General features: G+C 33.4%; 2 protein-coding genes and 1 long non-coding RNA gene across 3 annotated transcripts; 1 reads left to right on the plus strand and 2 right to left on the minus strand.

Annotated features, from left to right (window-relative positions):
- Positions 1-6,364: 6,364 nt before the first annotated feature.
- On the minus strand, positions 6,365-8,196 carry LOC123308689 (zinc finger transcription factor Trps1-like). Its single transcript, XM_044891458.1, has 3 exons — positions 8,057-8,196; positions 7,503-7,954; positions 6,365-6,480 (listed from the first exon to the last, which is right to left on the minus strand). Exons 1-3 carry the CDS (start codon positions 8,107-8,109, stop codon positions 6,365-6,367), a joined length of 621 nt encoding a protein of 206 aa, XP_044747393.1. The 5' UTR covers positions 8,110-8,196.
- Positions 8,197-8,742: 546 nt separating this feature from the next.
- Positions 8,743-11,823, minus strand: LOC123308755 (zinc finger Y-chromosomal protein-like). The gene is made up of 2 exons (XM_044891560.1): positions 11,587-11,823; positions 8,743-11,499 (listed from the first exon to the last, which is right to left on the minus strand). The coding sequence occupies exons 1-2, from the start codon at positions 11,628-11,630 to the stop codon at positions 9,393-9,395; spliced, it is 2,151 nt and encodes a 716-aa protein (XP_044747495.1). The 5' UTR covers positions 11,631-11,823; the 3' UTR covers positions 8,743-9,392.
- Positions 11,824-13,708: 1,885 nt separating this feature from the next.
- LOC123308791 lies at positions 13,709-14,819 on the plus strand. Its single transcript, XR_006537162.1, has 2 exons — positions 13,709-13,980; positions 14,100-14,819. It is a non-coding gene; the product is annotated as an uncharacterized LOC123308791 (long non-coding RNA).
- Positions 14,820-15,603: the final 784 nt, after the last annotated feature.

The raw sequence follows: 15,603 nt of genomic DNA on the forward strand, positions 1-15,603 counted from the left end.
TAATTATAAAAGAAATCGAAATTGTCAACGCTCGTGAGAAGTTGACTCTTCTGAATGAGAATATCTAACCAATAGGTAAAACTACATGGTTCAGAAGTAGATTTTCTTGAAGAATTTTGTTCGCATAACATAATATGAATGGTATATAACGGTTGTCAGCTGAGTATTGGAAACAGAATCTACTCTAATAAGTAATAAATCTGAGTTTGCTACCTTTTGCAGACTTGATATGTTTTACTCCTCAATGCAACTGTATATAATTTTGAAGATTTCATTAAACCAACTAACATATCCTGTTTTCAATAAACAATGAATAACATATTTGGGTATTATTTGTTTAATCAGTGATTTCTTTTGAATTTCGTCATTTATTATGAATGAATAGAGCCGATTACTTAGTCTCCTTTATAATGTGACTTGTATATTATTGCATATAATTCAGAGAACTCATATTTAATATTTTAGATTTGAAGAAACGTATTTGAAAAATCATCAGAAAAAATTACGATGACACATAACATAAAATGAAGGCTGTTCATTTCAAATTGACGCTAAAATCCCCACCCCCTATCGATCAACCTTGCGATCGCAGCGACTCCTATTTTCTCCGTTTTTCGAGACACATTTTTAGTACGGCGACCGTTCTCTCTTTGTCCACAGAACACGAATATACTCTTTGTCTATACTCTCCATACCAAAGATTATTTTTTATTAATCTTTGCTCCATACTTTTTTCCTTCTTCCTTAAAGCATAGAATCTTCTTTTTCTATGGTTTATACATAGAGAAAGGGCTTATATTAGTGTTCTGTGACTGGCATTACTGATCGGGGTTTCCCCCATAGACCTAATAATACATATAATAATATTTTAGGCCTGTTTTGGTTCGCTTTTAGGATGGTTCCAGAACGGTTCAAAACAGTCGCACAGTTATTTATTCAGCGTAACCTCGCGCGTAGCATGCGGGTATCTTCCCACACCATTGGTGCTCCACTACTTTGAACCGATTCGGAACCGCCTCAAGTGCGAACCAAAACAAAGCTTTTATTAGGTCTATGGTTTCCCCTACTTTGTAATCTGTGCTGTGGTTTATCCGAAAAAGATGGCGTCTTCGAGCAGTTGCGTGTTGCCTGTTGGTATCAATTTGGAAAAAATGCAGCAAATTTTGAAACTAGAAAATGGTGATGATAATCCGTTCAAGTGCGCTGTTTGTAAACATTATTTGTCAATATCACCCATTGTGCACAATGATGTTTTGGGTAGCATTTGTGGACGAGACGTCTGTAAGAAGTTGGCAGCTTCGCAAGGTACAAATTATCGACAAAAAGCCTATGAGGGGTTAGCAAAAGTTTTTGAATTTCCATGTAAGAACGAAGAAAATGGATGCAAGGAAGTACTTCCATGGAATGAAATAGGAGAACACGAATTAATTTGTGAATTCGTTAAATTATGCTGTCCCTTTTCGACCGACCAATTTGAAGATGAAGAAAAAATATGTACATGGGAAGGAAACACATCTGAAATCTTATGTCATATGGAAGAAGTTCACTCGCCACATAGGTTCGAAAATTACGTTCAGATCAGTCTCAAGCAAGATATAAAGCAAAATAAATTATTATTTTCAAGGGTTCAAGATAGTATTGTGTTACTTTTGGTAATTATCGGTGCAGAATCTGAGACTTATTGGAAAGTATGGACAGGTCCAGAAATTTGGAAAAACTTAAATTATAAAATTGAAATTTCTTCAGAAAAAGGACAAAGCTTGACTGTATCAAAATTCCAAGAGGCTGGACTCTTATACCCTACTTTCTTCAAAAGTAAAATTGACAACAGCTGGTTCAAAATCAATTTTGATTGTACGAGAAACTTTTTTGATTCTGCTTACTTTTTGATCACTAAGTTTTATCTGAAGGGATTTTTAATTGGTTCACCGAATCTTTCTTATCCTCACATAAGTTTATGGCGAAATGTTAAATGTCATAAATGTGAAAAACAAGCAGTTAGGTCTATGTTTGTTTGTAGAAGTGATAAAAAACACACAATATGTGATATATGTAAAAAAAAAGGTCAAAATTATTGTCCTATGTGTGTCCCAACTGGTTGTCGCATTTTGGATAGAAACTTTGTTTCAGAAAACTTGAAAATACTTTTCAACCAATCATTTGAATATTGCATATTGTGTGAAGAAAATGTTCAATGTCTATCATCCCATTTGAGTAATATTCACAGTGAGTCTATTTTCGAACTTGGAGAATGTCATAATTTCATGTTGAAATATTATTTTTTCTCTTTTGATGATCATATCTTCCTTTTGTCAAATGAATTCAACCAAAATGGGGATCTTACATTCTCAGTCCAATGTTTAGAAACCCGAACTGTTAAATATAAATACGAACTCAAGTTGATGAGCTCCAAAACTTCATGTTTTGCAATAACATTTGCTAGCATTTGCCATCCTGCATTGATTAATTTGAAATATATTGCTGGAGAAAATTTGGATGGTTTCACACATGAAACATTAATGCCTCGGACCTTATATACCTCAATTTTTCCTGCTGCTGATGGCATTGAGTTCAAATTGAACATATTCAAAATTTGAAATATTTGAGTGCGAGATTAATTTTTTTTTATTTAGAAGTCTACTTACAGTAATGATTAGTGCCTTGAAAGATTTCTTGTATTGAATGAAGATGCAATATTGTTTATGTTTTCCAAATGTTTAATAAAATATGTGATCATTCGAGAATAAGTTCATTTCTTTTCTTTATTTTTTAAGCACTTGTTCAAAAGAATTCAAAGACAACAAGTACTTGTCTTGGGAGAATTAAAATTTTCATGGTTAGTTGATAGGTTCTGGCTGATAGTCCGAATGTGCTGGGTTATATAAATATATTTTCCAATGAGAAGAAGAAATGGATGAATGTAGCAAATTCAGTGAACTCTGAAACGTTTTTAGTATTGCTATATCTTCTTGAGTTCGCTCTGTTGAAATTTGAATGTAGTATTAATATTGGAGGGGATATGCATATTGCCTGCATGTGATCAGACAATATTTATGGTGATTATATTTCATCATTTCAAATATTTTATCAGTGTGAAGACAGAAGAGAAACTTAGAATAATAGACGTTTTTGAACAATTCACAGATGAAAAGGGAGAGTTCATAATAGAGAAGAATATATATGTTGAAGGAAGTAGCCAAATTCGTTAAAATACAGAATAAGCATCTTTAACTGAAAAAATTCCTCGATTATTAGATCCATTTATAATTAATTCAGAACCAACTCACCTGGAGAAGTAAGAACAATAATCTTTGGTAGGTATGAATATGTCATAGAAGTCCTGCAAGTGAAAAAAATTGACTGAAAACATGCTTACAATGCGATAATGCTTCCAGTCTGAGAGATATCTAGAAAGAAAGTGTGTAGAATCCAGTGTGCCACTGATCCTGATAGGATAGGAAAGAGTATTCATTGTAGATTCTGAGGAAAATTTCGTCATTATTGTTTATATTTAGCACAGGTCCCAGAAATTTTCGTGAAGATCCATGTAAAGAATCTCTATGTTCTAAGAGTAATACCGATTGAAAGATCTTGACAAAATACATAAGACATCCTGTATCTCTTGAACGAACATAGTTAGGAAATTTTTCGAACGCTGATTCAGACTCACCAAAATGTCCTCCATCTGCCCTGAAAGCCTGTACAATCATTCGTGAAACACCCTGTCATAATAAAATTAAGAACAAATTTGGGAAGGAAAGGATTTTATTCCAAGACTTCGAGAATACCACCTGTCGGCGAATATGAGGTGGTACGATGTTTGAAAGTACGGGTAATCGGGGTAACCATAATATCCTTGTTTATATATCTATAAACAAGGCCAATATCACAGCCTTCTAAAAAGGAACAGCTGTGCCAATATGCAGAGGTGTAGATTTGATGGTTCCGGTAGCGCCAAAGATGCCCAACGCAGTGTGATGACCAGCACCCCATGAAGAACCAGCTAATCTCTGAAACAAGGAGATGTAGTATCTCCTTGTCTCTGAAATATATATTGTTCCTCGACATTAATTTTAAACGTTAACTTTCCAAATGAACTTCAAAAGTCAATGAAGAATCTAATATTACTCCGAGATATTTAGGATTGAAATCATGTTGTAAAACATCATCATTAGAAGTTACTCTACTTTTTGTTGATTAACTTTCGTTTTATTTGAATTAGGACATGAACGCCATTCAAGTAAATAATTTGTCAGGATTTCTAAATCTTTGGCTCGAAGTATTTTCTATAAGTTCGAAATCAGAATGGCGAAAAGCAAGAGCAATATCATCGGCGTAAATGAATTTTTCGAATGACGTATCATCAGGTATATCATATAAATGAAATTTTAAAGGAGGAGGAGATAATACCGAACCTTGTGGAAGTCCATTATTATTTAAAGTTTTGAAACTACTGCTTTTATCGTTAACAAAAACAAGAAGTCTTAGATCAGATAAGATATTCTCTTTCAAACGAAACATTTTATCAGATTTTAAGTGACTAAAGTTTAAAAATGAAACCATCTTTCCACACCGTATCGTGCGCCGATGATAGATCTACAGGGTGTTTCATGAGTCGTTGGACATAACATAATGGTGAATGCAGGTCATCCAGGCCTTTCAGAAAAGTTGCTTGTTTTGTATCCTAAGTTTCGGAGATACAGGGTGATTCATGAACATTGGCCTAAATTTTCGATACCAATACTTCTGGAATGCAAGGTCCGATCTCGATCAAATTTTATGGGTTTGTTCACTTCAGGAAGCTCTTCCAAACGGCTCATGAATTATGAAAGTATGCAAATTAAAAAGATCGAATTAATCTAAAACGAGGGTGCATTTTGTAAAGAAAAAATTAAACTTCAACACATGGTTGTATCATTTAATTATTCTCTAATACTGTTTTCTTTTTATTGAACTTATCAAGTGTGTTTTTTTGAATTTTCATTATTCAGTTGTATTTGTTATTTCACTTTTTTCTTAGTGACTATTCCTATACATTGTATTATGTCTTAAAGGAGAAATAAATTATTATTATTATTCAATTGAGAACAAAAACAGTCTCTGCGTTTGTTCAAAATCGGGGTTGTTATGATTTTGTATTACCGGATAATTTAGTTGGAGATGGTATTGTTAAAACATTTATTGTATCTCGTTCAATCATAAAATGAATAAGTCACCTGCATGAAACTAATACAGTAATAAAAAAATATCAACAAAACCTATAGACTCAGAGAGACATTATTTGACAAAAAGCAGACATAATCCAGCGCAGTTCAAATGAGAAGTCACTTGAGGTCAGACTAAGACTCTAAGAAAGTTCTATAAATTCGAAATTAACACAACGTTTACAGTGACAGAGCGATCAATGAGAATGTATCAATGAGAGTACAAAGTATTATATAATAATATATAAGTATATATATAAGTAGATCATAACAGATTCTAACTTGTTTTAATTTTTCTTCAAATGGGTTTTTACCGTTAATTGTACATGTCAATAAATAAATAAATAACAACTGAGAGTATACACGAGTACCAAAGCAAACCTTCCAGGGTGGAACCAGGACAAGATACTGTCAACTAGTATCATGGCTCACCAATGACCGCTGAACCATATTTGAGAAGTTCACATCGTGTTCCGAAGGAAAACTACTAAATCCAGGGTCCACCCTGGAGAATATGAGAATTCATTCATCTGAAACTCGACAACAGTAATTAATTATATGTAAAAGAGAGGTTATACCATCAGAGCTGACTGAGAAATGAAATAACCTGATTCAAATAAAAGAGAAAACAATGAATCAGTATTCATTATCAATGAGAAAAACTTGAGAAGATTCATCTTGAACGAACGACTCATTTCATCAAAATGAAAAGAACATAAAAATAGTTAAATTAATAATTTTGAGAAGACTGCGGATACATTACCTTTTGAGCTGAACAAATTAGCACCAGAATTGACTGAGAAGACTTAAGAGAAAATTACTTTGATCAACAGTTGAGAGGTTTCACAACAATCTAAGTGAGAACGATGAGAACTTACTTCAACAAGGTTAACAAAGAGAATTATAAGTATAAGAAAAATGTGTTGGTTTCCGCTTCGGAAAACACTGAGAGTGGGGCTGCTGCTTCGGTCAATTAGCGCATAGCCGAATTGGGGTACGTGGCCCTCCAGAGCGCCGACAAGAGCAAAGTTGGAGGGGGGCTTCGCTCAATTTTTAACAGCGTTTTTTCTCTACGATGCACCACTTTTCAAAACAAAAATAAAAAATGAACTTTATTACATCAAAAAGTTTTTCAAATTACAAGAATTGTTGAAATTCAGCTAGGCTACAAGGGACCAGTCGCAGCTTTCTATGGTCCAGTCTCCAGTCTTCTCCTCATGGATTGAGAACTCTTTCAAAACATCCTCAGGGTTGTCTCTTATTGTAACGTCTGTACCTTGGAAATGAAGCATTTCCAAACAAAGACTACACAGGATCTTTCCAACTACATATAACTCAAGAGATTAATATCCTGAATTTGTCCGTTGCTCGAAAGGATTAACAACATAACCCAATATAATACAAGCAGTAAAATTAAAAGTATCTTAGTTTTAAGGGCTGCCAAATTCATCCTCTGTGTTAAATATTAGTTAACTTTATTTTGTTGAATTACCTAACTAATCTGGTTTTATTCATAACCCTTCATCGTTTCGCTATAGTTACTGAAGAGATAGTAAGGAGTTTATGTTCATCCACGATCAGGAGCGGTTTTTTGACCAAAAGAGATATTAACTTTTTAGCTTCTAAATCTGATAGAACACTGATTTTCCATTTACACAAAGGATTATTTGCTAGAATGAACTGATTTTAGATGATTTTGCAGGTACACATTTCTGCTTGTAACAAAGTCACACATATGACACTCGTGTTCCCTAATGTTAAAATGGACAGATTTAACGTGATTTTCCAGGTAATATTTTCTACTTGTAACATACTCGCATAGATGACACTTGTGATCCTTAACTTTCAAATGAACAGATTTTACATGTCTGTCTAGTTTGTGTTTTTCACTGGCAGCAAATTTACATAGATGACACCTATGTTCCTTAATTTTCAAATGAACAGTTTTTATGTGTACTTCAAGGCCGTTTTTTTTACTCGCAGCAAATTCGCACAAGTGACACTTGTGATCTTTGATTTTCAAATGAATAGATTTTACGTGTCTGTCAAGATTCTGTTTTACACTCGCAGTAAAGTCGCATAAGTCACAGCTGTGTTTCCTAATTTTTAAATGAACATATTTTACATGTTTTTGAACCATATTTTTGTCGCTCGCAGCATATTCACATAAGTAGCATTTGTGCTCCTTAATTTTCAAATGGACTGATTTTATGTGTAATTTAAAGTTTCTTTTGTTACTCGTAGCAAATTCACAGAGGTGACACTTGTGTTCTTTAATTTTAAAATCAAAGATATTACATCTTTGTTTAAAATGAACTGAGTCGGCATGCTGTTTGAGGTTGTCTTTCTCACTCGTAACAAATTCGCATGAGTCACACTTGATACTTGAATGAACAGATTTGATATGTAATGCAAGGTCTTCTTTGTAATTGGTCTCAAAATCACACAAAGGACACTTGCAATTCTTGATATTCAAAAGAGGAGATTTAACATGCCATTTCTTATCAACTTCAGTTTTGGCAGTATGGTTACACTGCATGTGCTTATCAGGATATTTTTCTTCACCTGCGGAATAAACTTCTTCGATTAGAATGGCAGATGATGAATGATTTGCATTGAGTTCTTCAAATAAGGGTTTTGTATCATTTTCTTCATTCTTAATTATATATTCTTCTCTATCGTGAACTCCTTCTTCGTCTATGTATTGTTCAAAAATATCCACGATTCCTGATTTTTCTTCTAGCTTCACTCTGAAAGAAATAAGACTTTTTGAGTCAATTGAACTAAAAAGTTTAAGTAATCTTTCATTGAACTGAGTATCTATCACAATAAATATTAAAATATATACTCACTCATCACAGGTAATATATACCTTTTCTTTGATATAATTACAATGTTCAGCCATATCCGTTTATTATTTTTTTTCATTCCAAAAAGAATGAAAAATGGTTTTCTACACCACTTTGATATTTGTCTCTGGCCAACATTGAACTCTATGGGTTCTATGGTTCCCATAGAGTTCAATGTTGGCCAATGACTTTGCTTCTGTGCTTCTACCACAGAACACTTCTTATTCTTCTATCTACACACCACAGATCATCATCAGACATAGACCAAAAATATTTAATGTATGTCTATCTATGATTTAATGGCCTCCTATCAAAGAGTCTTTGCCAGGTACCCTCCATACCAGCATAGCCCTCTTGTCTTAGACTAATCTAAGCCTCTTGTTTAAGAGTGCTGTGATACCAGGTACCCACCGACACCACCTTAAGCAGCAACTTTTTGTTCTGTGATGTACAGTAGAGAAAAGAAGAACCTTTGAATAACTTTTATATTCTATGAGGACCGTTCTCCCAAAGAGTTCTCCCAAAGGTTCTCCACTCTACTCTGACTTTGACTCTACTCTCCATAATTCGATTCCAAGAATTGTTGAAACATAGACAACATGGATATTTTCCGTGATTAACATCCAGTGGGCCTCGAAAGTCCAAATGCAGCTTAATAACTAATCACTATTTGAGGTATATATACATATATATTTATTTATTCAGTCCATACAACTATAGATCAACACCGTGGTTGTTAACATAGTCGATTGTACAACAAGTTTTCTAAAATAATTAAAATTACATTAGCTCCTTTATTTTATAAATCACTAGCCAACGTTCGAGAATCTGTCTGATTCAATTCAAGATTGGTATAAGTCACTCCACTGTCTCAATCACCGGTGAAAAAAAAAACAATTAACAAAAAACATAAATGACAGGAACAAGAAATGATACTTATAACAATAAAAACTTCCTCAAATCCAACTATGATTCATTTTCCAATTACCCCAAAAGGTTTTTCTATATTTGCGTGAATATTGGCGATATGACTGTTAAGATTATTTTTTCTACCTGCAGTATACTCACATAGTTTACACTTGTATTCCTTAATTTTCAAATGAACTATTTTTATGTGTACATCAAGTTTATATTTTTCTGGTGCAGCATATTCGCATAAGTCACACTTGTGTTTTTTTATATTTAAATGAACATTGTCAACATGCTTCTTGAGGTAACTTTTTCTACACGTAATGAACTCACATAGATGACACTTGTGTTCCTTAATTTTCAAATGAACTGTTCCTATGTGTTTATCAAGTTTGGTTTCCTGATTTGCAGTATATTCGCATAAGTGACACTAGTGTTCCTTAATTTTCAAATGAACAGATTTCACATGTGCTTCAAGGTGTTTCTTGGCACTCGCAGCATATTCACATAAATCACACTTGTGTTTCTTAATTTGCAAATGTACAGATTTCACATGTACCTTCAGTGCCTTTTTTTCACTGGCAGCATATTCACATGAGTCACACTTGTATTTCTTAATTTTCAAATGTACAGATTTCACATGTGCTTCAAGGCGTTTCTTGACACTAGCAGCATATTCACATAAATCACACTTGTGTTTCTTGATATTCAAGTGAACAAAGTCGATATGATTTTGAAGAGTATCTTTTCTACTAGCAACGTACTCGCATAGATGGCATCTGTGATCCTTAATTTTCAAATGAACTATTTTTATGTGTACATCAAGTTTATATTTTTCTGGTGCAGCATATTCGCATAAGTCACACTTGTGTTTTTTTATATTTAAATGAACATTGTCAACATGCTTCTTGAGGTAACTTTTTCTACACGTAATGAACTCACATAGATGACACTTGTGTTCCTTAATTTTCAAATGAACTGTTCTTATGTGTTTATCAAGTTTGGTTTCCTCATTTGCAGTATATTCACATAAGTGACACTTGTGTTCCTTAATTTTCAAATGTACAGATTTCACATGTGCTTCAAGGTGTTTCTTGGCACTCGCAGCATATTCACATAAATCACACTTGTGTTTCTTAATTTGCAAATGTACAGATTTCACATGTACCTTCAGTGCCTTTTTTTCACTGGCAGCATATTCACATGAGTCACACTTGTATTTCTTAATTTTCAAATGTACAGATTTCACATGTGCTTCAAGGCGTTTCTTGACACTAGCAGCATATTCACATAAATCACACTTGTGTTTCTTGATATTCAAGTGAACAAAGTCGATATGATTTTGAAGAGTATCTTTTCTACTAGCAACGTACTCGCAAAGATGGCACCTGTGATCCTTAATTTTCAAATGAACAGATTTCACATGTATTTCAAGATCAGCTCTCAAGCTTGCAGCAAATTCACATAAGGAACACTTGTGATCCTTAATTCTCAAATGAACAGATTCAATATGCTTTTGAAGAGTACTTTTTCTGCTTGTAACATACTCGCAAAGGTGACACTTGTTTTCTTTAATTTTCAAATGAACCATTTTGATATGTTGATCAATGACACATTTTTCATTCGCAGCATATTCGCACAGGTGACACTTGTATTCCTTGATTTTTAAATGAACGGATTTTATGTGCACATTCAGTCTTATTTTTTCACTTGCAGCAAAATCACATAAATGACACTTGTGTCTTTTTATATTTAGATGAACACGTTCGACATGCTTTTGAAGGCTGTCTTTTCTAGTTGAAACAAATTCACATAAATTACACTTGTGATTGTTGATATTTGAATGGAGGGACTTTACATTTTCTTTATTGTGATCTTTAGGACTAGAAGCATTATCACACTGTATGTCAGTTTCAAGATAATTTTCTTCACTTGAAGGAAGTCTGTTATCACATTCATACTGCACCAAGTGAATTGTTTCAGCATTATTCATCAGAGGATCTAATACTCGAGGCTTTTCTTCTTCCAAAGAGACACACTTTTGATTCTTGCTGTTCAAAGGAAGAGATTTATTGCCCGCTGGACATAGTACTCCAGGCATTTCTTTAGTAAAAGGGGAAGATGATTGATTTGCAATACCTTCTGTAGCTAAGGAATTTGTGTTACTGTCTTTATTCTTAATTATATATTCTTCTCTATCATGAACTCCTTTTTTGTCTATAAACTGTTCAAAAATGTCTATGATTTCTAATTCAGCTTGGAGTTTCTCGTCATCTTTAGAATTGAAGGTATTATCGAGATATTTTTCTTCATCTGCACAATAATCAACCAGGTGACATTCAGATTTATTGATCGGTGAATTCATTACTCCAGAAATTTCTTTGGTGAATGAGGCAGGTGACTGATTTACGTAGGTCTCCATAATATAGGAATTTATGTTACTTTCTTCATTCTTAATTATATATTCTCTTCTATCATGAACTCCATTTTCATCTATAAATTGTTCAAAAACTTCTAAGTTCTCTTCTAACTTCACACTGAAAGAAATTTTTTTTTGAGTAAATTTAAACGAATGGATAAACAACAAATAACGAAAGTTAATCATTATAAATATGGAGACTCACTCGTGGATGATTTGCACCTCTTCTTTGATATCACCCATATCCATTTCTCCTTTTAAAACGGTTCACAAATATGTATATATAAAAATTTCTTAGAGAAATTTATAAACAAAATATCAGGCACATACTCTGCAAACAGAATCTTTGTTTGGTATCTGTGATGTGAAGAACAAAATTTATATGTTTATATAAAATATAAACACAATATAAACATGATATAAACATATAAAACACATGTGATTAATAGGTCTATGGTTTATGGAGACAGACATGAAAGAGGTTATCTCACTCCTGACCATAGGCATCAAATATTATTTTCTTTTTCTTAATTTGGGGCGCATTTCATTTGTAAAGGACAAAAAAGTTGTTGTCGTATTCATTGTGTAAAAATGCCTGTAGTTTTTATCTTCTTTAGATATTTTCGAAAAGAGAGAAGTTACGACACATTTTCTAAATTAACAAAAAATAAAAAATTTGTTATATCTTCAAAACAAAAAAAGATGCCCATTCCTTATGTCTCGATAACAAGATGAAAACAATTCAACAAAAAATATTACAGTTACATGAACAAGAAAGGCTTTTCATGACAATTACAAAGCAAGCAGAACTGTTCGAAATCAACTATGATTCATTTTTAGGTTCACTTAAGTCAGAGACTCAGTTGTCTCTGACTTGATTGTATTTGCATGCACATGGCTGAGATGTCTTTTAAGGATATTTTTTCCAGCTGCACTGTACCCACATAGATGACACTTGTGTTTCTTAATTTTTAAATGAACAGATTTTATGTGTTTATTAAGTAAGGTTTTCTCATTTGCGGTATATTCACATAAGTGGCACTTGTGTTTCTTGATATTGGAATCATTGAACTCTATGGACCATAGAGTTCAATGAGTGGAATTATGGAGAGTAGAGAGAAGGAGAACGATCGACGTACTAAAAATGTGTCCCCGAAAATAGGAAACGTAGGATAGGTGTCGCTGCGATTAAAGCGGGTGTCGATAAGGGGTGGGGATTCAAGCGTCAATTTGAAACATTGAACTAGTTCAATGATTTGAAATAAACAGCCTTCATTTTATTTTAGGTTATGTGTCATCGTGGTTTTTCTGATGATTTTTCAAATACCTTTCTTCAAATCTATATTAAATATGAGTTCTCTGAATTATATGCAATAAAATGCAAGTCGAAATCAATGAAATTCAAAAGAAATCACTGAACAAAAAAATTGTACCTACTTTTGTTTATCATTGTTTATTGAAAGCAGCTATGTTAGTTGGTTTACCGTAATCGTCAAAATTATATAAATCCGAAGTAAGGCGTAGTACACATCAAGACAACAAAAGGTAACAGTCTCAGATTTATCACTCAGGTATTGGAGTAGATTCTGTTGCCAATACTCAGCTGAGAACCGATATAAACCATATATTATGTTATGCCAACAAAATTCTTCAAGAATATTCTCTTCTGAACCATGTAGTTTTACTGGTTAGATATTCTTATTCAGAAGAGTCAACTTCTCACGAGGGATGACAATTTCGATTTCGTTTATAATGAATCCATCATCTTTTCGATATCTTCATCGCAAAAGTGCTCTTGACACACAAATTGATTCGGAGTCGATTCTTGTGATAAGGTTTTTTTCAATTTTCTCTCAAAAATGCTCTCGGAAATTTTATCTCTTCTCCTTTTCTTTCCGATGCCAAAACACTCTTATACTAGCGCACGCTTCAACATTTCCCCATGGTCATATGTTGTTCTCTTATCAAAAATCGAAAATAATAATATTCCTATCATCTGTCACCAGGGAAACAGTTCACTCAGCCAACGAGCCAACTACAATTTGATTCGTGTAAATCAAAATTTCGCACTCTCGTGATGGCCAGCGCGCCTGTTGGCAAAAGCATGAACTACCATATTGGTACATATTTTAGGGGACAAAAACTCTGTGGTCTCAAAGCAGCGATCGTTCTCCTTCTCTCTACTCTCCATAGATTGGAATGAACAGAATCGATGTGCCTTTGAAGATTCTCTTTTCTGTCTGTAGCATAGTCACATAAATGGCACTTGTGCTCCTTAATTTCAGAGACAAGAGAAAAGCATTGAACTAAAGTTCAATGGAGAAAAGAGAGACTGCCGAATAGATAGGCAACACGGGGGACACGTTTTTAGAATTAGGTTAAGAATTTTTGGAATCCCGTCGGAAATGGCGCTAGTGTTTGGTGACCAGTTCAAGAACTAGTGGATGTGGATGAAAGAAATCTGTAATCTATGACAGAACTCAAGTCAGCTGATTTCCGTCATTCCTTCTGAGTTTGTTTTGTTTAATGCAGAAAGTTAGAGTATTTCGAGATTTTTGTTTATTCCTCGAAGAAGAAATTGTTTGCTTTTGAACACATGGTGAGTTTTTGTATATATTTCTATTTCTATAATCAATTAAAATTATGTATTGCTTGATTTTACAAAATTGCGAAATGTCATTCATTTTTTGGATACCAAAATATAGAATATTTTTTCAGATCCTATGCCCAGAAGAAACAAGAAAGACTCAAATGGCTTTCAAGTCTGGATGGCTTCAAACAATAAATGCCACACAAAAGTTGTAGGGACCAGGGATTCAAGTTTTTGAGAACTAGAAGTCTCAATCTAGGGGATCCTCCGGGAAATATGTTTGCTGCTTTTCGAACTGTTATTATTACATCATATAAAACTGCAATAATTTGATATTTGACCATTTCTAAATCCAACAAGAGTTATGAAAATGATGAGAATGGCATATTGTACCGCCATTTGGACATATTGCATCGATAACCCCTAAGTTGAAATTATTTTTAAAGTCGCATGTAACATTTTTCTGGTTTACATGTGAAGAACATGTGGACTTGGTTGTTCATGATTAATTGGAGTATGGTATGTATTTCTCTAATAATTGTAAAAAAGTATTACGATAATATACAATATGATATGACCACATAGAAATAAAGCCTGAATCCATCAAATTCAGTTATTCATGTATATCAAAGTTCAGTTTTTGTGTTTAGTTTGGCCCATATTATTTATCCATTCAACCCTTTACAAGATCAGTTCCTTTATATAATGTATCCTGTACAATATTGTAATTATAGTTGTTATTGTCAAATATTTCTATTATATATTCATTTCGGTTAATTTTCTGTATATTTTTTCTATACAAATGTAATTTTCTAATATTTTCATGAATATATATTTATTTCAGTTGATTTTCTATTTTATTACACTATTTCATGATTCTATAATCTATAATTACCAAGTTCGAAAAATACACTCCATCGACTCTCTCTACTCCTATCGTTCTTTTAATCGAATCTTTCCCACTAAACTCGATAAAAAGAACAGTAGAAGTAGAGAGAGGCGACGGAGTGTATTTTTCGAACTTGGTAAATATTATTTCAAAAACGAGGCCGTTATTTGAATTTCCCGCGCAAATTTTTTCGGATTAGTTTCTCCAGTAGCCAAGGGGGGCGCCACTAAACGTGTCGCCCATGAACACTGAATTGACTACTCTCCTCTTTCCCTTTCTCTATGCTTAATTTTAAACATTGAACTCCCATAGAGTTCAATGATTTTAAATGACCTCTGCCCTCTGCTCTGAAGGAAAATAAATAATGGAGTAGCACCTCAGATCAATAAAAAAATTGATCTGAGAGTAGCACAGAACACAAATATGGAAATACGCAGTAGGCACCACAGAACACTATTATAATACCAGAGCATAGACTTTATAAGTCTAATGTTATGTACCAGAGACATTTTGTCTAAAAGATATGTGTAATATCTTTGTTTTGTCTCATAAAAATGAGTAACAGTTACTCTGTAATCTGTGAGTTACTCTTTGGTTATGGAGAGTAGAGAGAAAGAGAACGATCGCTGTTAGGAGACCATAGATTTTTGTCCCCTTAAATATGTACAAATAGCGTAGTTCATGTTTCTGCCAATAGGCGCGCTGGCTATAACGGGATGACGAAATTTTGATTTAAACTATTG

This window comes from Coccinella septempunctata, chromosome 2 (genome assembly GCF_907165205.1).
Source record: "Coccinella septempunctata chromosome 2, icCocSept1.1, whole genome shotgun sequence".
Classification (NCBI taxonomy): domain Eukaryota; kingdom Metazoa; phylum Arthropoda; class Insecta; order Coleoptera; family Coccinellidae; genus Coccinella; species Coccinella septempunctata.

Bases quoted from the DNA above. Each gene is read 5' to 3' on its own strand.
- LOC123308689 (XM_044891458.1), bottom strand. From the start codon at position 8,109: ATGGCTGAACATTGTAATTATATCAAAGAAAAGGTATATATTACCTGT. The intron at 7,955-8,056 runs GTGAGTATATAT...TATTTCTTTCAG, and splicing joins GTATATATTACCTGTGATGA to AGTGAAGCTAGAAGAAAAAT. The intron at 6,481-7,502 runs GTAATATCTTTG...TTCATTTCCAAG, and splicing joins AGTTCATTTTAAACAAAGAT to GTACAGACGTTACAATAAGA.
- LOC123308755 (XM_044891560.1), bottom strand. From the start codon at position 11,630: ATGGATATGGGTGATATCAAAGAAGAGGTGCAAATCATCCACGA. The intron at 11,500-11,586 runs GTGAGTCTCCAT...AATTTCTTTCAG, and splicing joins GAGGTGCAAATCATCCACGA to TGTGAAGTTAGAAGAGAACT.